This window comes from Haliaeetus leucocephalus, unplaced genomic scaffold, assembly GCF_000737465.1.
Source record: "Haliaeetus leucocephalus isolate CR32 unplaced genomic scaffold, Haliaeetus_leucocephalus-4.0 Scaffold151, whole genome shotgun sequence".
Lineage (NCBI taxonomy): Eukaryota > Metazoa > Chordata > Aves > Accipitriformes > Accipitridae > Haliaeetus > Haliaeetus leucocephalus.
The window spans coordinates 481,576-507,187 of record NW_010972587.1 but is presented as its reverse complement, the minus strand read 5'-3'; the positions used below and the strand labels follow the sequence as shown (position 1 = coordinate 507,187).

The window sequence follows — 25,612 nt, the reverse complement described above, 5'->3', positions numbered from 1 at the left end:
GGGCGGCCGGCATGGCGGGGGGACCCCGGCTCTCCTGGCCAGCGGGGATCTGCAGTGCGGAGAGAGCAAAGGCGAAGTGCGGGAGAGAAGAGGGAGGACAAGGAGAGGAGAAAGGGATGGGAAAAAAAAAAAAAGAGGGGGAAAGAAAAGGAAAAGGGGAAAAAAAAAAAAGTTGCTCCCGCCCACAATCCTAGCATCACTGCCTGAATAAACCAGCAGCCTCTCCTCCTCCTCCTCCAGCACCACCTGGGATGCGGCAGCTCCGGTTAGAAATAAAGGGAGCCCAGGCGGCGGCGGTGGGGCTCAGCGGTGACAAAGGGCTCCAGGGGAGCTGCACACACATCGACAGCACACGCAGTACTGACACGTCTCGCCCGACGCCTGTTAGCAGGGGGCAATACTGACATTTCTGCCGAGAATGAAGCGAGCTAAGCGTCCAGCAAAGAGACCTCTCACGTGGGATTCCGGCCTACAGCTGGACACATGCAGATAGTCCTGCTGCCCCTTTCAAAAAGCTGTCCTGGGGGGGAGTCCCACCAGCGCTACCGGACCACAGGAGAGCGATGGATGTAACGGCATCCCAGTGCCAGGGCGGGCTGGGGTCAGGTCCTGCAGCGGGGGCTGCTCTGGGACAGCCCCAGCAGCAGCAAGAACAGGCGGGCTGCACAGTTTCTGTGCTTCTGACTCTCCAGCACAGAGACTTTTCAACATCCTCACCTAAAAGAACAGCCTCTTCTATGAATCTAAACTGCAGCTGCACTTACTACTAATGATGTGCCGTGCACTAAATAGTGAAAAGACACTATTCAACAGCATTTTATTAGCTCCATTTTCCAGTGCTATTTGACCTAACAGCATCTTAAAAGGGTTTGATACAGAGTTTCAAACCAGCGGTTTGATTGACAAGAAGGAAAAGTATTTGAAATAATGGTAGCTTTTATGATCTAAACCACTCGGCGTTTCTGTGGAAGGAGAGCAGATTAATCACACCACATTAGTCAGGATCAAAGACCAAGCTACCAGAAGTCTGAGTCTACCTGCCAACATCTATAGCTTTGAAACAACAATTTGCTCCTTTATTAAAAAGATGTTTTTCTCAGCCACATGACAAAGATAGGAGAAAACTGGCAACAGATAAGCAGCAAAGCCAATTATACAAAAGACGCACAATAGAAAACACAGAAGCAAGCCTTTTTTTTTTTTTTAAGATCAGTTATAGCTATCTTTAGAAGTTACTGCTGAGTTTTCAGAGAAGCGTGATTTTGACCATGCCTCTTTAAATATCTGGTTCGTTTTTGGAGAAAAGTCACTACATTTGAGCTGCTAGCTTGCACTCTGAATAGATAATTAAGTCTGTGTGTCGGTGGTTCTTTTTTTAACAAAGGTGACACTTCCCTGCTGATGTAGATGATGCAAATCACTTTATTTCAGTGCCAGCTGGAGATGATGATTTAATGGTTAAAACATCAAATTTCAAATGAATTAATCTCCCTAGGTGTACAGATTGTACCAATGGGACTGTAACAGAAACATTTAAATACAGAAATAACCATGTAATCTCTCTAATATTATTCTCCTCTTCCTTGAGCACCATACGCAAATAGCACCACATTGTTCTTGGATCATTTCAAGACTGGCTAACCCAACACCACATGACATTGCCCAAAGTCTCTTTCAGGAACAATTCATTATCCATGCAGTAAGAATCAGCCATCCCACTAAACTGAACATAATCATATGTTACCTTCAATTTTTAAACAATTACAAATCAGCTCTAAGACAGACATCAATATTTAACTGATGAGGATAACCAGCTCTCAAACTGAGAATTCAGTGTCCTCATTACTGCTATTTCTCCTACTTGTCATCTTGTCATCCTGTAAGAAAACTGGAAACAATCAGGACAATCATTCTGCAACTTGGGACGCAGCTACTTCCAAGGACCAGCATGCCATTAAGAAGCCTTCCTGCATGCCAGCCAATTAACACATTATTCTTAAGAAGAAAATGCAAAAATGAACTTCAGAAGACAAAATGAAGAAGCCAAGCCATACGACTGGGTTTGATGACTCACTGGATCATTAGCACAAACGGATTTTAGAGACATGGATAAGCCTCCTGTTAAGCATACATATACATACCTTAAGGGCAAGAGCACAGCTTCTAGAAAAGTGGATGGCATTGGGTTTTAACCCCTGATCAGGCAAAGCCTTTAATTTGCCTGTGGCAAGACATGTTCTGCACCGCTCCCTGGACTTGCAGACATCTAAGCATGACACTGCATGTCAGCAGCTTGTATAAATTTACCATATTCACTGCTGTAAATAGTCTTCAACAACAGGGAAATTTCAGGCAAATCACCATAGTTCCAAGTTGGTGAAAATAGAACAAACTTAAACTCAAAATGTTGCCAGCCATCATGAATATAGTTCAGTCCACCAATGCAGAGAGGTCTGGCCATATCCACAAGTCCTCACCTGCAATTACTGACATGACAGATCACGCTCAGAAAGGATTTGGGATGGGGGCGTTTTGGATAGCCCAGATATTTCGGCTCCAGATATTTCATAATAATCAACCTGAGACTTTGCTTCCCGCCCCCCCCAGTTCATTTATTCCCTCCCACACAAGAGTCACTTTCTGAAAAACGTTACCTCCTCATTTGGTATCTCTTTGCAGTCTTACCACCACCTGCTAACCATGTCTTTTTAAGGCCAGGGCATACTTCATAAGAAATACTAGTTCACACATATAATTTGCTCAATTGTTGCAATCGGCCTTATGGTGATCGGTCGTATGATCGCTGCCAGGTTTTGACAGAGAGAAACCAACTCCATTCACCTTAAACCTCCCCATTCATCAGCCCACTTCTCTTCTGTCTGCACTGGGACAATGAGGTGAAAGACAGGCAGCTAGAAAGGAAGAATGAGCACAAGCAGATGGGGCAGCAACAGGAACAGCAGCAGAAATGAGGCCACAGACCCATCTTGCTTTTAAAGAAAAGGACACATTTGTTTGCATGGAGCTTTAACTACCCAAACCCAGGATAACTGGAAGGCACAGTTCACTGATTCTCTTCTGATGTGTGCAAAGAATTTAATCAAAAGGCTAAAAATGGTAAGACATCTTCAGGTGGGTCACTGTATTTCATAAACTCCACATCCTCCCCTTTATCTCACAGAAAAGTATACAGACCTCCTGTAATTCTGATTCACATCACAACATCCCAGAAAAACAGTGAAAGTTTGGGTGGAAAGCTTGTTTGCCACGCTTCTGGACACCCGTGTTAGCAAAAATACTTAAAGCAACACATACCCATGAAAAAAAAAAATGTATTGTAGTAAATATATTGTGTGATAATATTGTAATATGTTTCACCCCAAAACATTTTAGAAATTATGTTTAGGCAGCATCACTACACCAGCTGCTGATACAGCAAATATCAGAAAGAAATATATATCAATAGGATGAGGGGAAAAAATATATTGCAACCACAAGGCAAAACCTATTGTATTGACCGCATCATAGGGCCATTGTCTGCTAAGCCCCAGAGTTCCATACACTACCTTTACGAGCCAAAAAAACATAACCAGAAAACGTAACTCCGTTACCACTTGGCTTCAAACAGCTCTCAGAAGTTAGAAAAATCAAGAAATTTTAAATCTGTACCAACACACGTTCTGATGTGCATTCTAGTTCATTATGAGCTTCCAAAGAGAAAAGATGTCACTTCCTTCTGCTTGATCCTAAAAGCCTAAAACCAAGCATGACCTACCTGGAGTTTCGCACTCTCCAACGCACAAGGTGGAGCCACCTCTGACAGCTTGAAAAGAGGCCTCTGGCTTGTTGGGTTTTTGATATTGAGGGGGCACAGGTGCTACAGCAACGCTACAGTGCGTGTCCTTGAGCAAGGTGACACAGCCCAGCACTCCTCCCACCTCAGCCTGCAAGTAGAGCATCACCTCCTGCATTGCCAGCACTGCTCTACAGGCTCTGCCACTGACTCCTACCTCAGACGCTGCAGGCGAGCAGATGCTCTGATCTACCAGCTAGCTGTAACTGTCGTGTGGACCACCAAGCACAGAGCCTGTAGCACTGTTTCATATACCCACAGTTGCATAAGCACAAGGAGGGAGGCTACGGGTAAGAGTGGACAGACCTGTGTTATACAGAAGGAGAAGCATGATTTTGGACTAACAGATTCAGTTCTGCCACCAAGCTGGTCTCTGCTCTCAGACATGTAATCCAGGATTGTCTTTACTGGACAAGGGATGGTTCCACAACCAATACAGAAATGAAGTTTTGCTACTGTATGTGTGCCTAGAGACAGTTCATTTTATGCACTTTCAACAAGTAGGGCTCAGGAAAATGGTACAGTGTGTTGACACACCACAGTCTCATCAACACAGCATGAATATTTTAAACTTCTCCATTGCATTAGTCATCATTTGTATCACTTTGCACACAAATGTCACAAAAGAAGTCAGGACCTCACTGTGTTCTATATTAGATATCACAGACAAAAAGAGCAAAGCCAATCCTTGCCTACAAAGATATTCAGTACAAATATAAACTACACAGTGGACAGGAAATAACATCTATGATTTTCAGAAACAGAGAACCAAGATTTAAATGATTACTCTCAGGAGGCATGCAGTAGAGCTGAGAAAATCCAAACAAGCACAATTCTAGTCCAATGCTTCCTCTTCCTTTAGATTTCAGGCACATAGCCTTCTTACTTATTTCCCCCTTCAAAAACTGACAACACAGTAAGTACTCTTCAACAGAGCCTTCTCTTGAAGGAAGCCCTAAAACAGCCCACTTGTTCTTGGAGGGCTTAAGACAGAGGATCTGGGGAATTCTCTTACTAGAGAGCGCTCTCTGGCCACGGGGCTTTGTTTATAGCTAAGAAGTCTGAAAAAGAATATTGCCTGCACGTTGTTTAGCCATATCTGTTGAGGACTGATCTCAAGAACATAATTAAAATAGCACTACTTAGTGTAGTGTATATCTTTCAACAGGAAATTAATCTACAAGACTATTACTCCTGTAAGAAGCTCACAACTGTATATATACTACGTGGTCCTTTTGCTTATCACAATCAGAATTCAGCCAAGAGAGAACTTCAGACTCAAGATTCTTCATTACAATCTTTATTTTGGGTTTTTTTTCATTCTCCCCCTTCCCTCCTATACACTATCCATTCCTGCTTTCTGTACTACACATGTGCATGAACTAGGACAGGACTGATGAGAAAAGAGAAGGTCCCTTCAACAGAGCCAGGTCTCCTTGACCCCAACATCACCTGCCCACCAATGTGTCTTGTAATTTATGTTTTGGGAGTGATGGACAGTTACACCTAGAAAATGTATTTACAAGTTGAATAATATTCATAATCATATTGCTTCTTGAAATATTTGGCAGATACCAGACACTGAGAAGTATACCATCAGTGAAAGCACTTGAAAAGTCCTACATCCGTAATGAAGGCATCTGTAAATCAGTTGTGAAAGCGGTTTCTAGCAGTTTACAGCACAATGGGGTGGAGCTGTGATGACCAGTTTCCCCATCTAGGGAGGCACCACATTTGTAGGCACCAAATCAGTGCAGGTAAGGCTGACTGCAGTCCCTCAATTCATAGGTTGTTCTTAGAGTGGCACGAGATGCTTATGCAGTCAGATCACATAGGTAAAAACATGAAAGCCCTCAAAAGCATCACACATTGCTAAAACAGAAGTACAGACGTGCCTGTAACCCCCTTGAACCTGCCTATAACCTCTCTCCATTTGTAAATACATAGCTATTTCCATGAATGAGGGAGGTGCAAAGACTTGACATCTGTACAGTACCAGGGCTAAGGCCAGCAACAGCAGAACCACACGTACCCGTCTCCCAGACCTACACTCAATCCAGTAGAGCGTGAAGCCCCTATTTTCCCAAGTTCTTTAGGAAACCACTCAGCAATAAGCTACAAGCTTTTCTTAAGCCTGTCTCTACAACACCATCACATTGAAAGCTATGAATACGTTAATATTAAAATGCTTTACATCACAATATTAACTCTCCTGTGTCACCAACTCTCACCATCACACCATTAAAAAGCCAGTATTCTGCAGCATCTGGAGTTTCTAGGTCAAACTGGTTTTGAGGATAGAAGAAATAAATTTTCTGATAATTCAGCAACCCTGAGCACACAAGTGCCAGCAACCAGTGCCAATGAGCCCATTGGGTACAAAGGGTGGCCTATTTCACTCCAGGCCCATCACTGGGAATTGACCACTCCCAGACCTTAACAGGAGAGAATGGAAAGAATTCCTGAAAAGTAGAAACCAATTCAAGTTTTTTAAACATCATGCACCACAGATCAGAGGCACCTCAAATATTTCAGAAGAAAAAAAAAAATCTACTCTGACATTACAAAACAGATGCAATGAGGAAACCTTTATCTTAACATAGGGTTCTGCACTGAAATGACAATGCAGAGATTTAACTCTGAACTATCCATGCGGGAAACAAAAAGGGGCTTAAATATAGTATTGCTTGATCACAAGACAGAAGTAAGTTAGTTCCCCTTACTATGCCAGTAATAGAGGACAACAAACTTGCACAACTGAGTATGCCTGATTCTGTTAAAGCTATTTGTATTCACTGCAGTGCCCATAAATCCTAATTCTGGGCTGCAGCATTATTGCAGTAGATGCTGTACAAACACAGCAAAAACCAGACTGCCTGCTTTAAAAGAAAGAAATAAGAGAAAAGAAAATGCATTAGCACACAGAGGAGCACAGGGAGACAGTGAGATGACATTGGAAAACATGGTGGACAGTAGTCTTAATATAAGTCCTGTTATTGTGTTTCTGTAGGCTTCATGGCAAAGATGAGTACCAAGAGACACACATGAAGGCATAAGGTCAAGGAAAGTGCTGAAGGATTAGGTTTTAATTATCAGCTCAAGTTCAACATGGCTAAACATGTACAAGGAAATACCAACATGGGGAGAAATTGAGAAGGTGCTTGTTTTAAGGTAAGTGTGGGATGGAGGTAGGAGGCATGAGCTAACACCTTGAATACCGAGTAAGAAATGACAAGGATATGACAGCAGAGCAGAGTAGGTTGTGAAGAGCTTTGGATATTAAAGCTATGAGAGCAAGACATTTACTAGATCTACAGTGACCATAAGGGAAGCATAGGTACCTAGCACTCACGTGAACACCTATGCACAAACACTAAAACGCAGGTGTGTTAATCACAAGCTGAAACCCACTGCTACATTTAATTCTTTGTACATATATATGTTGTTTTCCAAAAGTACACCTATCAAAAAAAAAAAAAAAGTTTGCAGAAGCTTTCTCTGTCCCAAATGCTTCCAACAAGCTCTTAATCAGAGAAAAATGATAGGTAAGTATGTGGATGGGTCTTCTCATGTTGTGAAATGGGGGCGCGGTGGGGGGCGGGGGGGGAATTATCTAGCTTGGTTCAACTGTATAAATAAACTCCAAAGTTATAATTGCCATTTGAGGACCACAGTGATCTGTGTTGTCCTGATGAAGAAAATAAAAGAAATATGGGGGGCAGGGAGTCAACTGATTTTACGTATCACCTTCATGTGCCGACTCTAACAGTAAAGCAGATCATACGCAGTTACATTAAGCAGATAGCTGCATCTCATGAGCAAGGTAAAAGACATGTCATGCAAGGACTGCTAAAGTAATAATATAATTTAACTGTTGTAGTAATCAGTAGCATAAAGTCTAGAGTTAACAACTGGAATAAAAGTCATAGCAATGCTTATGTGCTCAATAAAATATAGAGACCTTTTAAATTAAATACAAAGTAATGAATTGAAGTATCAGAGAGCAAATGCCCTTTTTTTTAGTCAGAGAAATTAACTGGCTCTACTGAAGCACAGAATTAAAAATATTATTTTGGTAAGGAACATACTAAGAAGAAAAAACTGTTGAAGAGGCCTACATAAAAATATTGCTGAAAAGCATGACTAAAAAAATTAAGAAGTGTTCCCTAACCAAGATGAAGTAAATGTACATCTTGGCCAGTATTCACACCCCAGAATCCTGCTTAAAAGCCACACAGTCATTTTAAAAAAACAAATCACTGGGTCAGCATAAAAACTAATGCAATATATGAAAAAAGAATTCTGACCGGTATGATTTGTAGGCATGCTTACGGTAACATTTGCAGAAGAAAGGAGGTCATAGCAGATTCCAGGCTCCCAGCTCTAAAACTGAGCTGCTCTTCCTTTATTAGAATCTGATTATTTGCTTAACACCTAGCATAGAAATTGAATTTTACAGTGTGGATCACCAGCTTCATTGGTGAAAGAAGGTGCTATTTCAGAAAGAGCAAGATTTTAATCCCCTAAACATAATTAAAGCAAACAAAACCACCCTATGTCCCCAAGACAAGATTTATCCACAGACAGAACACTTTCAAAGATCTTAGATTAAAAAGTAATTGCCCAAGTTAGAAAAATGACTAACCACAAAACACCTTTGCTTTGGGCCAGGAAGCACTATGGGAACGCGACCATGTTTATACATAAAAGTTTTTATATGTTGTTTAGTACTTATTTGCAGTAATGCTAAGGATATCCATCAAAGACTAAGCTCAGGCTGTGCAAGGCTTTCATTAGACACATAGCAAAGAGTCAGTTTGTTCCTGCACTACCCAAGGATAAAAGAGTCCTGCTTCCAGCACAGATCCTCCCTCTCCCAGTATGCATGGCCTCCATGGACAGAGCTCTGTTACACAGGCAATGGGGCTCACTCCAAGAGAAGCTCATAAGAGCCCCATAGAGCTCTTGGAACCACAGATCTTGATCAGTCAATACAGAATTCCTCCACCACAACTCAAGTTCTCTGATCACATATACATTGGTTCCCATTTGCAGATGCCACTAGTTCTGTCAAGAAATGGAAACTTTCCCATGAAGTTTTGCACGTACGTGAAGCTACTGTAACCCCAAGTCCTCCAAACCACATAATTCCCTTCATCTCCCATGTGGGTCATAGCTTTACAGAGCACATTCTGCAAGTGTTGGAAAAAGAAGGAGCTAATAAAGCAAACGAACCTCAAACAACCACCTCCCCTTCCTGAAAAAAAAGTACATACGTTAGTCACTTAAGCAAGTTTGACACAGAGACAGGTTTTTTGCTGAAGTTCATAAGTAAGATAAAGAGGACAAAATAGTTATCAGTAACGACAACGTTACTACTCCAAGCTTTTTTACTCAACAGTTAAACAACAAAGTTTCAGCTCATAAGCCACGCTTACAGGACAAGTTTACTGAACTGGATGTGTTTTGGATTAATCAAAGGCTCATTTAGTACTGAAGCCTTGAGCCATTAAAATTGATTTTGAACACGTACAACACCATGAAAGCATGAGTTTTGGTAACAGCAAAGCTCTGATTGTTTCTTTACTACTGCGTAGCTTGGGACAACTCACTTCACTCCTCTGAGTATGTGCTGCTTCTACCAGCCTTCAAGTAGTGTTGCCTCATTAAAAATTTGTTCTTCAGAGAGCCTTGTACCATGTGTTTGTCCAGCAACCAGCTCACTAGGTTCCCGACTTCACTGGGCCTCTCTAGGCATTGTTATAAATATTATTTAATTCCTCAGATTAGTATTCTTTTTTAAAAAAGATCAGCTATGTACATTGATTACCTCCCCATTCTGACTTCCTTTAGTCTCAAAGGATAATTATTTTTCCTTCAGGATCTAAGGCCCAATAGCTATTGCTGCCAATGACCACTGGATGAGATACGAAATTAGCAGTAACATATTGAAAAAAAAACCAACCACAAAACCCCAAACCCCTACATTAAACTGTTAGCTATCAGTGATGCTTAATCCAATCCCAGAACCAAAAACTGTTCATGCTCTGCATTTTGGCCATATGTATTGTATGGATGGCAGGGAAAACATACTGATCAGTATCAGGTTGCTGTGATGTGAGGGAAGTAACTATCATTTATAGGGAACTAAATTTAGAAGCTGTTTCACTGCTGGCAAAACATAGCAAGAGGTTTCCAATTTTTACTAAGAAAGAGATAGAAATGATAGATTTGTTTCATTTCTTTTTAGAAAGTGTTCTAGTAAGATGCTGTAACACGGACTTGATTTCCTTGGCAAATTTCAAGGGTATGTGAGGAACACTCATTTACTGCTCAGCAAGTCGAATTCAGGTTATTAACAGCTTCAAGGAGAAAAGCATTTTAAAATCTGAGGTTCTCATTTAACTCTTCCTCCAGAGCGGCTCCAGCATAGAATTGTAAGCAGGACTATTGATCCAAACAGACTAAGTTCACAGCCCACTTTTCTAGCATCTTGTTTTTAAATGTCAAGCTTATCTCACGAAGCTGCAGAAACATAGCTGCTAACACTGCCTGATGCTCCATAAATCAGTCTATTCCTAGCACTAATTATCCCAAGCAGCTGTTATCCTCCATTTGATCTTCAGTATCCAGGAAATCTTTTCTTCAAAGACTAACTCAACCAAAGAATGTTTAGCGTGTGCCACATTCAGAGATAAAATGCATCTGTGTTACTTAAAGACCATGTACCTTGTTGGGCATTTTCAGTGAAGCCCCATTAACACTCCTACAAATTCACAATGGTTTAAAAATAAAAAAAATTTTAAAAAAAGGCATTTCATTAGGAAAAAGAACAACAACATGATGACTTGTACTGAAGTGTAATCCCCAGAAGAAGAAAAGAAGAGGTAGTACTAAGCTAGACAAGTGTGAAAGACTATGCCTACAATCTAATTGCACAACTTTTTCTCTCAGGCTGTTTCCACATCCAAAAGCTTGTCAGAGAAAGATTAAAGATTGCAGTGACATGGTATTATAGTTATGCAACTCACACAGCCACCCCTGCTGTGAGCTGATACACACAAATAAACCTTTACATCTTGATTGCACAACATTTGCCATAGATGCCATGGCTTTTCACTACCTGCAGGAGTCGAAGCAGGATCTGCCGTCGGTTCAGAAGCGTCTAAAGGATTTGTGAAATATGAATGCACTCAGGTGCACTTCTTGCACATCAGTCCTTCACACGTGGCCTTTGGCAGCACCGGCTGTACAGCCAGCTAACTCACAAACCCCCAGTTAATGCAATGAGCTCCGAGGTTATACCGCAGACGCTGACAACGTCTCGCAGCAAAGCGCGTGACTGCTGTCGCACACAGACCTGCGGGCTGAGCCCGTCGCTCAGCTGGGCCACACACCCCAGTCCTCCCTTCCCAGCTAACACTCACCCTGCCCCAGGCAGACACGCTGGGCTGGAGCAGGATGAACTCACCTCGCCTCATTTAACCACAATAATCCCAGGGTGACTAAATAAAAGCCTCGCTTTTCCAGTTTTTCAGGGAACTATTAGACTAACCAAACTTTACCACTGATCAGGTATCCATCTGATTAGCTGCAAGTGAGCAGAGGGAACAGTAGTGTTAACAGACAGTTATTTCTGATGTCATGACTGACAGGGACTGTAGATGGAGAACAGGCTGTTCTGACTGTTGCTGTCAGCAAACAGCAGCATCCTTCCTTCAGGTGACTGCATGCCTCCTCAGTCTGAGCTGATCAAATCCCACCTTCCAAAGTTACTGCAGTACTAGAGAAATAAGGTATCACTGGTTTGAGAACCACTTTGCTCATATTAGTATATTTATATTAGTTATAATATTATATTATAGTTATATATATTATAGTTACATATTATATTATTATAACATATACTAATATAAATAGTATAAATATAAAAGTACTACAAGTGTACTTGATAAGTAATCCAAAAAAAAACCCACACAATAATCTGTCACATCAACCCCTATTTCTAATACTCAGGAAGTATTTTATGTAACAAGTACTATCCAATACATCAAGTTTTCATGGCACAGCTGTTGTGAAAAGTAACTCAGTGCACTGAAAACTCTACATGCATCACAAAACTAATCCTGCGAGATCAGCTACCACTTTGCAACAGCAACAAGATTACAGTTACACAGAAGAATATGGAAAATAAGCCAAGCAGTCAACCTCCAAGTTGTATGCATACCCAAAATAAACACAATCTCAGGTGTAGCACCAACTCAACCACTTCACTGTTGTCACAGCTGCTAGCACACTGACAAAGAAAATTTACAACCTCCTACACCAAATGTTGCAGGACAAGAATTTGGTAGCAATTCTGCAGTCTATACAGTCCTATACTGAACAATCTGCATTTTCTGTTGTAAACTGGGCCTAGATTCAGCAGCCAGATTGTTGCTTACAGAAGCATTTACTGAATTTACTGTTCCGTTCTGTGATAAGCAATGAAGTATTTATTCTGCAAGAGTAATTTTTTATATTGTAACCACATTCAGCTGTTGCTATCCCATCGGGTTTCTACATAATAAAAAAAAAACACAAAACAACAAACTGGAGAACTATTTATTTGGGAGGAAGAGAGGGGAAGAAACAAGCTAGCTGTAGTTCAGTAAGCAGTGGCTGATGCCACCTCAGGTGACCATTACAGGCTGCCCCTTTCACCTTAGCAGCTGAGGCCAACCACAGAGCACGCCTACATGACACACTTCAGACAGGGCAATTTAGCCCCACTTGACCCTCACCCCAGCTGTCTGCCATTTCCCAGGACAAGTGTTCAAAGTGGGGGGAGAAGGAAGGATGCAGGGCTATGGCTCTGAATTTCACAGGGCCCACAGCTTATACAGAAGCAGGACATCACAGCTGGTCGAGCAGGGTCTCCCAGGTCTCAGCACGATCCTTCGGCAAAGGCCTGGCATCTCCCAACGGGAAGCCACTGTACTCAGCAGCCGCTCATGTCCGTGTGAGGCACGTGTGGGGCTCAGGTTGAGGCTCAACAGGCAGAAGAGAACAGGCACCTGAAGGCTCTCTCCTCTCAGAGGTGAGTGCGTGAGGTCAGCCGCTGGTTTTGCTCAGCTTCCACCCAGCCCTGAGCCTCTGGCATCGCCCTTTCCTGGGAAAATCCCATCCCTCCAGAGACAGCAGCTCACCGAACTGGAGAAGGAGCAGGAGCAGCGAGCACCTCCCTCAAGGAGGTGACAGTCCCTTAGAGCTCCACACTGTCCCCAGGAATTGACCAGCAGCAGCGACGGCAACTCTGAATGTGGCTGATTTCCTATTAAAAGTAGCAGTGGAATGATACTTAAAAGAAAAAAGTGTCAGTCGGGTGTATTCTTATACCCCCTGCTGATCCCAAGCCCTGCCCAGTGTCACTGGAAGCTGTAAGTGCCCAGGTCCTGAACAGGCTCCCAGGGTTTGGAACAAAAGCAATCCTACCTCTGGATCCTGCTGCTAGTTGAAGCGGCCGCCAAGACAGTTCGCTTAGTTAAATCCCAAAGAACGTAGCTGAAGGAGCCCATGACAAAAGCCATTTTCAAGAACTGCACAAGTTTTAGCCAATGATGGAAAATGAGATGGTATCTGTTTGGACGGGGCAGGGAGGTATTTTCGATGGAGGTTAGACACTTCAGTGGTGAGAGTCAGGGACAAAGCAGCATAGTATGAAGTAAGTGACACGGAGAAGTAAGGATTCATATAATCCCTAAAGACGCAGAAGGAAAATATATGTCTTAGGAACGCATGTTGGCTCCTCAGCTCCCTAAACCAGCCTGGAATCCCAGCGTCGAGCAGCTGGGGAATGAGCTGCAGAGATGGCTGGCTGCGTTTTCCCAGGAAGATCTCAGTAACAAAGCTGGCTGGAACCACTTAAATGAAAAGCTCTGCCATAAAACACCGGCTTGTGGAGAGCAAAGTCCTTCACAGCAGAATGTTATCTTTGATGAAAACATTTCCAAACGCTAAAAGCATAATTTTGACTCTTTTTAGGATTAAACATTTTAACACCTTGCTTGAAAAAGGGCTCATTACATAACATGAATTCAGAAAGGGTGAGGTCAAAATCCGAATAAAGCATTTTAGTTCAAAATGGAAGCTTTCAGAATTTTGCTTCATAAGCAGTTGACTTTTGTGAGTGGGTGTTTTATTTCATACTGGAACAAGATATTTTAGTTGCTGCATTCTTAAAGCAGAATTTCCCTCCAAGTGAGGATTCCAGGTTCTGTACTGTTCTAAGCACTAATTCTTGCCATCTTTTGAATCTGATATTCTGCAGTGGCACAGACCACAAGAACTTTTCAGTTGAGATATGACCAAATCAGACAGCAAATCCAGCCTCTTTCTTTTTAGGAAAAAAAGAAAAAATATTATCTCCTTTTTAACACCAGAAAAGCAAAGAAGTTTTATTTAATCTTGGAAGTCAAGAAACTGAAATTAGCCACAAACTGGCCTCTGAGGGATACCAAATCTGCACAATCACATAATTTCCAAAGTTTGTAAGGAAACTTTGGATTGGACAGTTTGCAAATTTAGAATTTATATTATAGCTTTCTTTTTACAGTGGAGAATATCAGCAAGAGAAGACAGCAGTCAGCTGAAATGTTTTGAATTAGCCAGCCAAGGGCTTCTACGGACTCCCACACCAGTCAGCTTTCTGGGGCTAGCACAGATCATCCTGAAGAGCTGGCTGGAGACAATGAAGTGGGGTCATCTCTCCCTGTAGGGCTTACCAATGCTACTGCTCATCAAGTGATCAAAGATGTCAAAATTCATTTCCTACAGGATCCATGCTCTGTGTGCACATCCTGTCAGCACCACTACACTTTAAGCCTGGGAACCTAGTCGATAGTTCTCTAGAATATCCCATGAGAGGCAATGAAGCAGCACAGTGCTGTACCAGAATTTTACTGACTTGCTGCTCTGTTAAACTACTTCCCCTCACACTGCTTCCCCAAGTCTCAGCATCCTGGCTGCATCGCTCAAAGACCAGTTCCAAGATCATATTCTCATCAAAAGAAAGTAACTATGGAATTCACTACCTAAAAACTCCCCAGGATTATTCAGTTAGTGATAGCTGTCAGCCTTTAACACAGAGATGGCACTTTTCATGTGGATAACTTCCAAAACTGCATAAAATACTATGATAGTAAACTCCCAATGGCATTCAAAACCAAAAATCATTGCCCTTGCAAAGCATCAGCATCTTGTTCAGTGTTCCACACTGCTGGTGTTATGTTTGGTAACACTCACTTTTCTCTTCTTTCTCCCAGACTCACTAACAGATATCCAGAATACACAATCTAATTTACATTAGCAAATACTAAACATGACACACACCTACTCATTGAAACATTTCTTCATGATCTGGTGCACAGCAATGAATGATGCTGTTTGCAGTCCTTCTCCTCCGAGCCTAGTGTTAAAAGTAATCCTTCTCAGTCCAGGCTCCCATTGCAATGGAGTAAGCTTTCAGATTTCCCAGAATCTTGGCTGGCTGAAGCTGAATGAAATGTGATAATCAAACAGCATTTAATTTTATATTCACCACGATAGGTGGCTCTTTTGAAGGGTTCTCCAGTAATATTTTTAAGCATCACACAATTTATTAATAATGCTGGATAACAATGAACAAGCCAGTTAGGATCACACTTACAGTCATTTTCCCTTGTGCACAGCCCATACCCAAGGGACTGGCAGGTGAACTTCACCATCCAGATCAAAAGAGCTGCTGCCCAGTAGCCCAATGCAGCTTATGGACCAAGCGCACAGCTACCATCCCCACTGAGCCAAGCTCCAGCATCCCTAAAATACAGGTTCTCTCCTTTTCTAACTGTCCCATTACTTCACTCCTTGTAAACCAACACAGGACATAGAATGGATTACAAAATCCTTGCTAACCAGTCCTCAGCCTACGTCCACATCTTGAGTCATAAGTAACAGAGAAAGCCTTCACTCTATGCAGCATAACTAACAGTTTGATGAAAATAGCAATAATTAAAAATCAATAGCAATATTCTGTTTATTTACACATGTATTGCTACAAGTAGGCAACTGGCTGTAAAGAAAATTCAGCCTACCTTTGGCAACAGTTTAAAAAAACAATTTATGACATTTTCAAGCTCATTATTCTGTTTCATTCCATTTCTTTTTACCCACCAAAAGGCTTCAAAGGACAAAAGATCAGGTGGAACTAAATTAAGAACAATTCATTAGGAAAACCAAGAAGTAGCCACAAGCAACATTTCTTAAGAATGCATTTCAAAAAGCCACAGCATCAATTTAAAGGATCAAATTCATTAGCACCCACGAAGGGTAGAGACTAGTAATGTAACCAAGCAGACAAGTACAGATGAGGTAATAGGAAAGCTACTGAACTGAAACATGCAGCCAATTGAGTCATCTGAGGATGACTCACATGAAATCAGACTCCAGAAGAAGTAAACCTCCTATTTTAACCACATCAAAGGAGGAATGTACTTTCGATAGATCAATTAAATAGTTATTGCTATAAAAAGTTACCCAAGCAGATTCATCTGGCTTCAAACATCAGAGCTACTGAGTTAAATTTAAAATGTGTTAGAGCAACACCTTGAAAATGAGACATGGTTTTCTAAACGAATGACCTGTTTCACATCCACCTGGAAATCTAAATTAGAGTTGGAGATGAACACAGCAAGTATGTGATAGTCCCTCTTTTAATTGCAAATGCAGCACCAGAAATTGCACATACATTAATATTTTTAATTTTTAATACAAAACATCTTCCTCTTTAATATGTATTTCAGACATTAAAGTGAGGAACACGAAAAGCAAATACAAGCCTCAAATTTGGCCCCTAATTTATAACAATGGAGATTCACGGGGAGGGGGGTGGGGTGTGTGGGGGGGTGTGTGTGTGTGTGTGCAAAATTGCCACAGTAGCAGCATTCACTGAGTAACTCAGTTCTTCATAAAGAAAGAAAAAAATATTAAACCAGAGCAATTGAGGTGTTCCAGCTTAAAGCATATTGATACAACTGCAAGAGTACATCAGACTGCTGGGAAGCAAGTGGGAAAAGACAGATAAGCCACATACATAATTTGACCCGCATGAATTATTACACAGGTACACAAGTGTTTGCCCCATGTTATGAAACATCTGATCCAGAGTGACAATCACAGAATCATACCATAGAATCACAGAATACCAGGCTGGAAGGGATCTCAGGGATCATCTGGTCCAACCTTTCTTGGCAAAAAGCACTGTCTAGACAAGATGGCCCAGCACCCTGTCCAGCCAAATCTTAAAAGTGTCCAATGTTGGGGAATCCACCACTTCCCTGGGGAGATTATTCCAATGGCTGATTGTTCTCATTGTGAAAAATTTTCCTCTCCTCCAAGAACGTTTCAAAGTTCAAGTTCAATCAAATCAATATTAGCTGTGTTAGCAGTCCACAGTGTATTGTACTAAAGTTGTTCTTACACCTTTAATCAAACTTTCATCCTATGAACTAAAATTTGTGAATATCTGCCTTGGTTTTATAACAAATGTTGAGGGAAGAGGAGGGATGGAGAAAACAGGTGAGTAGATAGTTAGTGCATGCAGGAAAAAGACAAGGAAGAACATACGAAAGAGACCAAGGAACAATGTGAAGAAAACTCCAAGATGGGGAATAGACTAACTGAGAGCCAGTGGTAGACACTGCAGGGTAGGCAAGATGCAGGGAGGGGAAAAATGGAACAGGGCTGAGAAGTCCAATATCTAAAGACTGGGATCAAGTAAGAAAAGCTAATAAAGAGTTAGGAAGGGGAAAAAAGTGGAAGATGGGACAGGACACACAGATGTGGTAGGACTGAAGCTAAAGAGAAACTTTGGAGGGAGGGAGCGAGGAAAGAGAAAACAGAAGTTTAATCTAGATGTGCGAGTACTTTTGCGTACCTAAGTTGCACTTTTCCAGAGACACCTGATGATGGTGATCTTGCCCAGTCCTCTCCTAACCAACTCATACAACTACAACATCAGGCAAGGCTTTCCCAGTTTCCTCTGAGTTCCACACCCTGTGAGGAGAGTTGACGTTACACAGACAGTAGCACATTCTCACAAGTTGAGGAGACTTCATAGCCTGGTCTTCTACCAGTAAACTCTGTCCATACCCTGGCAACACACAGGGTACCAATTTGTGCCCAGATGATGCCAGTTTGTGCTGGCTTTCTATCCAGTTAAGATGCACTCAAAGAGATCACAAGTATTGCTAATAAACGTATACATAAACCTCTGAATTTCTGTAGTTGGACTCCAAAACATTCAGCCCACTCAATCAGGAGCTTCTGAGTAACCTTCACAACCACGTGGGAATTGATGATCTCAGTTATAATTAAGCAGCCTTTTGTCACCATTTTTCAACTAATTCACATATGGAACCTAATACTTCCTTTGTGAACACAGTGTGACTTTAAACCTTTTAATCCAATTATTGCCTGACCCCATTTGTAAGCACTTCCCTTCACATTTAAGAGAAGGATATGAAAGCTACCAACCTATGAAAACCAGAGATACACCTCTATCTCTGCACAAAATAAAATATTCTGTCTCCCTCTACTGGCTCTGCATTAAATCAAACCAGGAGGAGAAAAAGAAAAACTAGAAAGCTAATGTTTACTGTTATCTTAGAGTTTTCTATACAGGAGTCAATGCTGAAATAGCAGAAGAATAATACTTATCTTTAATCATAGTTTCTAAACACGCAATACAACAGAGAATACTAAGAGTCTTTCTGAACACAGCACGAGACCCATTGAAAGTTATTATTGGTAAACAGCACCATAGATACATAGCACCAAATTAATGATCTCTTTGTGAAATTTTCTACTAAAATTATTTCTCCATTAAAAATATAAGAGAATATTAATAAACTTTCTGTTAATATAACTTGAGCTTATTTTATATTGAATCAGATTTAAGCATTCCTGCTTGCTTCCAGCCAGACTGAGTTACAACTGACCTGGATGATTTTGCTTATAAATAATTTATATATAATACATGCATTTATTTTTTTAAATTAAAAATGACAGGCAATCAAAGTTTGTGATTCAAGGAACTTCTGGTTTGCAATTTGATCAGTCAAAATATATTTAGTAATATAAGCAAGCTGTCACTATATAAAATTGAGGAAGAGAGAAAAGAATGAGATGTCTTTTGCGTATTCTTTAGATGATAGCTGCAAAACCTTGATTTATTTTTTTACTGAATTCTGCTTTTCTCAAATGATATAATTAAGCACATAAAGCACTCTGCTTTCTAAGGCAGATTTGAAACAGCTTACAATGCTACAGAACAAACTTACATCTTGCTACTCCAAATAAGTCAAAATCACAAGAGTAAGAGGCACATGTGCCTAGAAGCCATGTTTGCCATCAGGCCGTCATTGTGATTTCTCTCTTGCTGCTTTTCTTCACTGGAGTATTTTATTTAAATTTGGGTAGAAGTGTTATTAAAATGAAACCGGTCAGTCATCTATCTTACAAACTAGAAATACAGCACAGTGTACTGCTTTTAGCAGGTATCCACCAGAACAATTTATCCTTCCCCAACAGAGCCATAGCCATTCATGCTTCTGACCAAAATGCATTTCACTCTGCAGTGAATTTTGTTTTCTACAGTAATACCTATTTGTATGCAAGACATACACCACCTACCAGGGATAAGGGTCAACAGCATAATGAGAAACACAGCAAGTTATGAAGTTGTCTCTGGCGACTGTTTGTTCCTCCACGTTTACTCTATCCACTCAGGATTCGAATACCGCAGGCGCTGTGCTTGGTGTTGCTGATCCTGCAGCACAAGCAAGCCAGGCACGGGCTTCCAAAGCTGCCAGAGGGCCATGCCCCCTCTTCTGTGCATCAGCAGAGACTGAGAGCCAGCACAGGTCAAAGACCGATCAGTGGACGGCTCCCTGTGTGGTCTGCAAAACTTGCAGACGCTGAACTTTCAGATACTGAACATACACAGTTTTAAGCATACAGTTTTTTAAGCATTACTTGCTTCTGCTCTGTAGAAGCAGACTAAAGCATGATAGACATTTTGTCAGAAAATAAGGGAGCAAGTTTATCAGCCCTGTAATTTCCTAACTAGCTGAAGTTACCACTAGGAGTGAATTTGTCAGGCAGTATTCAAAAAGGCTCTGACAAAGCCAGAATTAAGCATCAAGACAGATTTTCCATTTTTTCCTGAAACAGTATTTGTTTGCAGTTGGCCTGTACAGATTGCTTAAAGGTAGAATTTAAACATCTGAATGTGAACTTAAGGTTAATTTAAAACTAGAGTTCTACTTCTAGAGATTTCACTATATGTGGGGAAAAAAATTCCCAGTGCAACAACAGTATAAGCATACCATGAAACTCTATATAAATCAGTTGAAGAATCACTTATATTTTGAAATGTTAGAATTAATGATAACACAATTCCAAGAAACTTTAGTTTGCCACTAAAAAAACATACCTTAAAAAGGAAAAATACTTTAACAACTTTGCCAAACTTACTTGATAAAGATTTTAGTACTACAGGATATCACAATGTTAATGCTGTACGTGAAAGCACATTATAAAGCTTTATGGCACAGAACATTATATTGCAAGTATATGCTTTCATCAGAAAAACACGGAACAACAAGAACTTCTACAAATTAATAACAAGGTTTTGAATATTTAAAAATGAGAGGGTAGTGTACAGAAAATCTAGTTTCCGAGGGCTTTAGTGAGCAGAAAAACTCTCTTACATTTTGTGGTGGTGGTGTGCATTTTTTAGCGTTCCATCACATTAACTGTTCTTTTTTTAAGGTTAAAAGAGGAGAAAATAGATTTCTCCACAATTTTGTTGAGACTTGAGGACTTTACATACTCAGGAGCTGCACTTCTCAAGCTACTCTAAGCAACTACCTTCTCCTGTGCACCCACTTCTACCACCCTCTGCAGAAACTGGGAACGGGGAACTGTTACAGGAAAGAAAAAATGAATTATCTTACTGGATCACCTCTCCAATTTGATTCATTATATCCCACACAGGGGTTCCTACTGCTACACAGGAACTAGTACAAAGGCAAGAATAAATGGTTGGAGGGAAGACGACCAGTTGTGCCTGCCTTTGGACAGCTGTTGATCAAATATAGCCTCAAAGGCACGATTACCAGGAAATTTAAAGTTGTACTTCCTACAGCAAAAGCTTAATGCTGCATTCTCTGTATAGTGCTAGTACATTTATACTGAGCAATGAAAATACAGTCTCAATCTACTCCAAAGCAACTGAAGTGATCAGGAGTCATTCAACAAATCCCAGTGGCTTTGGATTAGATCTTAAAGCAAGAAATAACTAAGTTTTTGGTGCCCTGGAGTATATACATCTGGATTTTCAGAAACATAAGCTGAAAATCCACCCTAGGTAAATATGCTATATTAATAATAAAAATATCTCACTTAGAGATGTAACATACAAACCTACACATAGTCTTCAAAAACCTGCATGTACATGCATGGATATTAGGCAATCAACTGCATGACTTTAAAACTTCAGCTATCTCAGTTGTTACTAGCACATTTTAAACATAATGCCCCATTAATCTAAGTGTAAAACGGTACCTGATATTCGTAAAAACACATTCATATTTAGGATGAAATCCCATATCCCTTTCAGTCAACAGGTTTTTACCTAATGAATAAGGTCAGGATGCTCCGACCTTCAGAATTTATAGTCAAATCCTCCAAATACTTAAACACATGCAAAATTCAAGTAGTCTCATTTAAAAGGAGACTACAGTATATGCTTAAGTGTTAATGACACTGAGGACTCAATTATCAAGCTGATGTTGAGAAAGAAAAAGAGTAGGTGAGAAGAAATATGCCTATGCAGTGCATGACAGCCAAGAACTTTCATGCTAGGTTGAAGTAAAACAAAGGCACACTTTTAAATGCTTAAAAATTAAGTTTCACAGTAACAGACAAACCCTTAACTAAACTACATTAGCACATGCCGCTACAGTAAGATTCTTTTAATAAAATCTTTACATGCACCTCAAAGCTCCTACAGGCATTTTTGTGAAAAGACCATGCTTTTTTTACTGTACCTGAACATTTCTGTACCTGTCACGCTGCATGTTAATGAAAAAATAAGACAGGGAACATTAGGTTATTTTCACATGTCCTTTCTAAAGGTATGATTTCTATTTATTTTTACACATCACATTACATGCAGTTTCACTTTAGCAGAACTAACAAAAGCACTTCAGCCTAATTTTAGATGACAACTTTGCCAAGTCAAATAGAAAGGTTTCACTGTGCTGGAAGAAAAGACTAAACAATTAAAGAGCAACGTTTCTCCTCTTTGCACCCTCTCTGCAACCCCCAAAACACAGGCACTGATAAAGAGGTTTGAGGGAAGTAGTTTGTTTTTACTAATACTCCTCATCTTGAGTAGACTTGATAGGAAGGAGTTACGCACTACTAACAATGCTCTGGGAAGACAATTGCTGTCTATAGTTTCCAGCGAGAAGAATTTCCACTTCTAGCATCTCCCTTATAACCATATGAAAGCACACAGTTAAAGACAGCATGCACTCCAAAAAATTCAGCTTGGGCTTTCTGTGAATTAATGCTGAAAAAGCCTGGCAGACAACCTACAGTAAGGGTGCCACACCAGTGCACAATGCTGAGGCTTCGGCAGCATACCCAGTTGTGCTAGTTGAACTTTGCCTGTTCCCAGGTGCCACTGACACCACTGGCAGCCAGTCATACCCAAGGAATAAGCATAACCTGGCCTCTTGATTTTTAAATCAAGTGCGAGGCCTTATTTGAAATACTGCCCACATTAATGAAATAAACAACTTAGAGGAGTACACACGTACGCAGAAAGCACTTACGTCGTTTCTGGGAAACCGCCTGTAAACAAGCTGTGACAATATCGCAGTTCTTCTGGACTTTATGTACAAGCCTGTCCTTCTGCTTCAGAAGACGAAGCAACTTTGCTGATTGAACAGAAATTCTGTAATTCAGTTCTCGTTTTATAGTTGTTAATTCATCGACATCTGCCAATAAGCAGAGAAAATAACTTCAGTACAGGCCAAAAGAAATCATAAACAGCTTATTGTAGTTGACATGCAAAGGGACTTGCCCCATGGATATTTACATATACAAACTTTATGTAAATTACAAGTTCTATTGACTGGGATAATTCCCAATTATAAACATTTTCAGGATCTGTGCCAAAGTCTTTAATTTTCTTATAAACTAATGTACTTCAGCTTATTACACCGTGTATAAATCTTAATAATTATACTGTTATAAATTGGAAAAATTGTGACTGACATAGCCAGAATATACCTATAGTAGTGCAACCAGGGGGTAAATTTTAAATTACAGTACCTTCCAGAAGCTGCTGGTGGAAAGGGTGCATGGGGAATAAGCAAATGGTAACAGGCAAAGGAACATGTTCAAGAAGGTGCCTGCAAAGCTAGAAGGGCAGCTCCGGGATGAGCTCTTTCCACTAAGATGCAAACTAGGTGGCTACAGTCATGGCCTCAACTATTTCCACTGGTCTGTCACAGTGCCACCAGACACCCTTAGTTCACCAAAATGTCTCAGCTTACTTCTAATACTCCTGTTGTCCCCTCATGTGGTGAGCTTCAGGTCCAGGAGAAAAAGGAGTTGTTGGGGAGATGTCTTAAGTGGTTTTCTGGGGGGGGCGGGGTGTTGAGTCCTCTGCTCTGTTCTTAGGGGCACACCCCACCGGTGAAAGCTTGGGTCTTGCCTATCACATGATGACCCTGCAATAGGCTGGTACAGCTTGCCACCAACATCTAAACAGCTGTCTGTTCCCTGCGGCTAAGTTTTCAAATCCTATCACTTTCAAACCAACCATGCCCCCCTGATGCTGGGAGAAAAATCAGTCAAAAAAATTCATACTTTGGTAACCTGATCCAATGAGAAAAATATTTATGCATCCAGGAAAAACTACTATTAGCGGGATGGTAAACAGCTCAGCTCCTATGGCAAAACTTTTTCAACAGTTCTGGAGAGCTTAAAGAAAATGACAAATTAGGCTGAAATGACAATCAGTCATGGGATAGAGAAGAGCAAGGCACGACTGCACGGGAAGGGAGCCCCTGGTAAAACAGTCCTGTATTTTATAGACGCTAGCCTGTTTCAGCACCTGCTGCTTTGCTGGAACTCCCAATCCCTTGTACCAGGCGAGGTGATTTAACGCTACACCTAAGGATTTTGGGAGCAAAAAATTTAAGTCGTATTCCAACTGACCTGTACAGTCACCACAAAAGTAGCAAGCTGAATTTTATTCTTTCCTACTCGTGCCAGTTAGCTGTCCCTGTAAAAACAATTAACTCTGCAGCAAAATTAATGAGTTCAAATTCCACAAAATATATTCCTGAACAAGCAAATTTCTTGCCGAGTCCCAGATTGCCAGAGGACACACATAGGAACTTGAGCTGCATCCTGTAACATCAGATGGCATATCAGCCCATTAAGAAGCCAAACACGGAAGCAGAAAGCTGTTTGCCCAGGTCTGAAATAAAGCATGTTTATTCACCTCTTGCTTTTTTCCCCCCTTGTCAAAAGCAAGAATGATTTAACGTCAGGAGACAAGAGGCCTTTTTACAGCCCTCCTGATGGGGCCAACTTGGAGTTGCAAATCTCATTCTTTCACAAGCACGCAGTGTTGTGGCCACTTGGCTTTCATAAGGATTCTTTAATAGTTTCATTTAGATTTTGGTTAGCTGACTATTGCACTTACTTCTTTTCAATTACACTTTTTTTTTTCCCCTAGAAGACATGCTTACCTGCAAGTAAGCTTTACAACTGCCAGGTTTAGTTTAAGTCCACTAGAACGAAAAGGACCTAAACCACCCAACTACCTCTTATGGCACAGCGTGCACGGCATCTCTTCCAGCTTAAGAGAAAAGGGACAGAAAGGGACGGAAACCCGGCCGCTGATCCGTTGCCGTAAGCGAAGAAAAGCACTGAACTGGCAGGAGCACGGCAGCCCCGCGGCAGCTGACCCCGGTTTCCTCCTCAGACAGGGAGCGATGGCAGAGGGCGGGCGGCCCCGGGCCGACGGCGGAACGGCCTACCCGCGCCCGGCCAGCCCCCGCGGCAGACGGCCGCGCACACGGGCCGCTGCGGCGAGGGAGGGAGGGAGGATCCGTAGGCTCGCCCGGAGGATCACCTGCGGGATCTCCCCTGCGGGCTGAGGGGGAAGCGAGGCGGCAGGGGCAGCTCCCGGCCCCGGCGGAGCGGTGCGGTGCGGGGCAGGCCGTACCTTTCAGCCGCAGGTACTCGACCTGGCTCGGCCGCCGCTGCAGCTCCCGGAGGACGCGGGAGCGGGCGCTGCCCGAGGGGGCGGCCGCCTCGGCGGCGCTGTAGAGCTCAGTGAGCAGCCCGCTCACCAACGACGAGGTGCGGCTGGACCGGCCGCTGCCGGGACCTTCCTCGTCCTCGTCCTCCTCTTCCTCCTCGGCCAGGCTGTCGGCGCTGCTGCCCGCCCTGCCGCCCGGGCCGGGCTCCCCGGCCTCCATCTTCCTCAGCCGCCCGGCAGCCCCGAGTTCCGGGCTCGGCCCGTTCCACAGCGAGGAGCGCGGGGGGGCGGGAGAGCCCAAGGCCGGCAGGACGCTCCCCCGCAGGCAGGAGTGCCGCGCCCGGCTCCACTTCCTCCCCCCCCACCCCCCCGCACCGCGCGGCGTGGTAGAG

The 25,612-nt window shown here is 41.9% G+C and overlaps 1 protein-coding gene across 1 annotated transcript in view; it reads right to left on the bottom strand.

Annotated features, from left to right (window-relative positions):
• TBC1D30 (TBC1 domain family, member 30) overlaps positions 1-25,440 on the bottom strand; it is a 55,519-nt gene extending 30,079 nt beyond the window's left edge. The window contains exons 1-2 of the mRNA XM_010561722.1: positions 25,185-25,440; positions 22,774-22,938 (exon numbers count right to left, since the gene is read on the bottom strand). Coding sequence (XP_010560024.1) covers positions 22,774-22,938; positions 25,185-25,440 — 421 coding nt within the window. The remainder of the gene's footprint in view (positions 1-22,773; positions 22,939-25,184) is intronic.
• Positions 25,441-25,612: the final 172 nt, after the last annotated feature.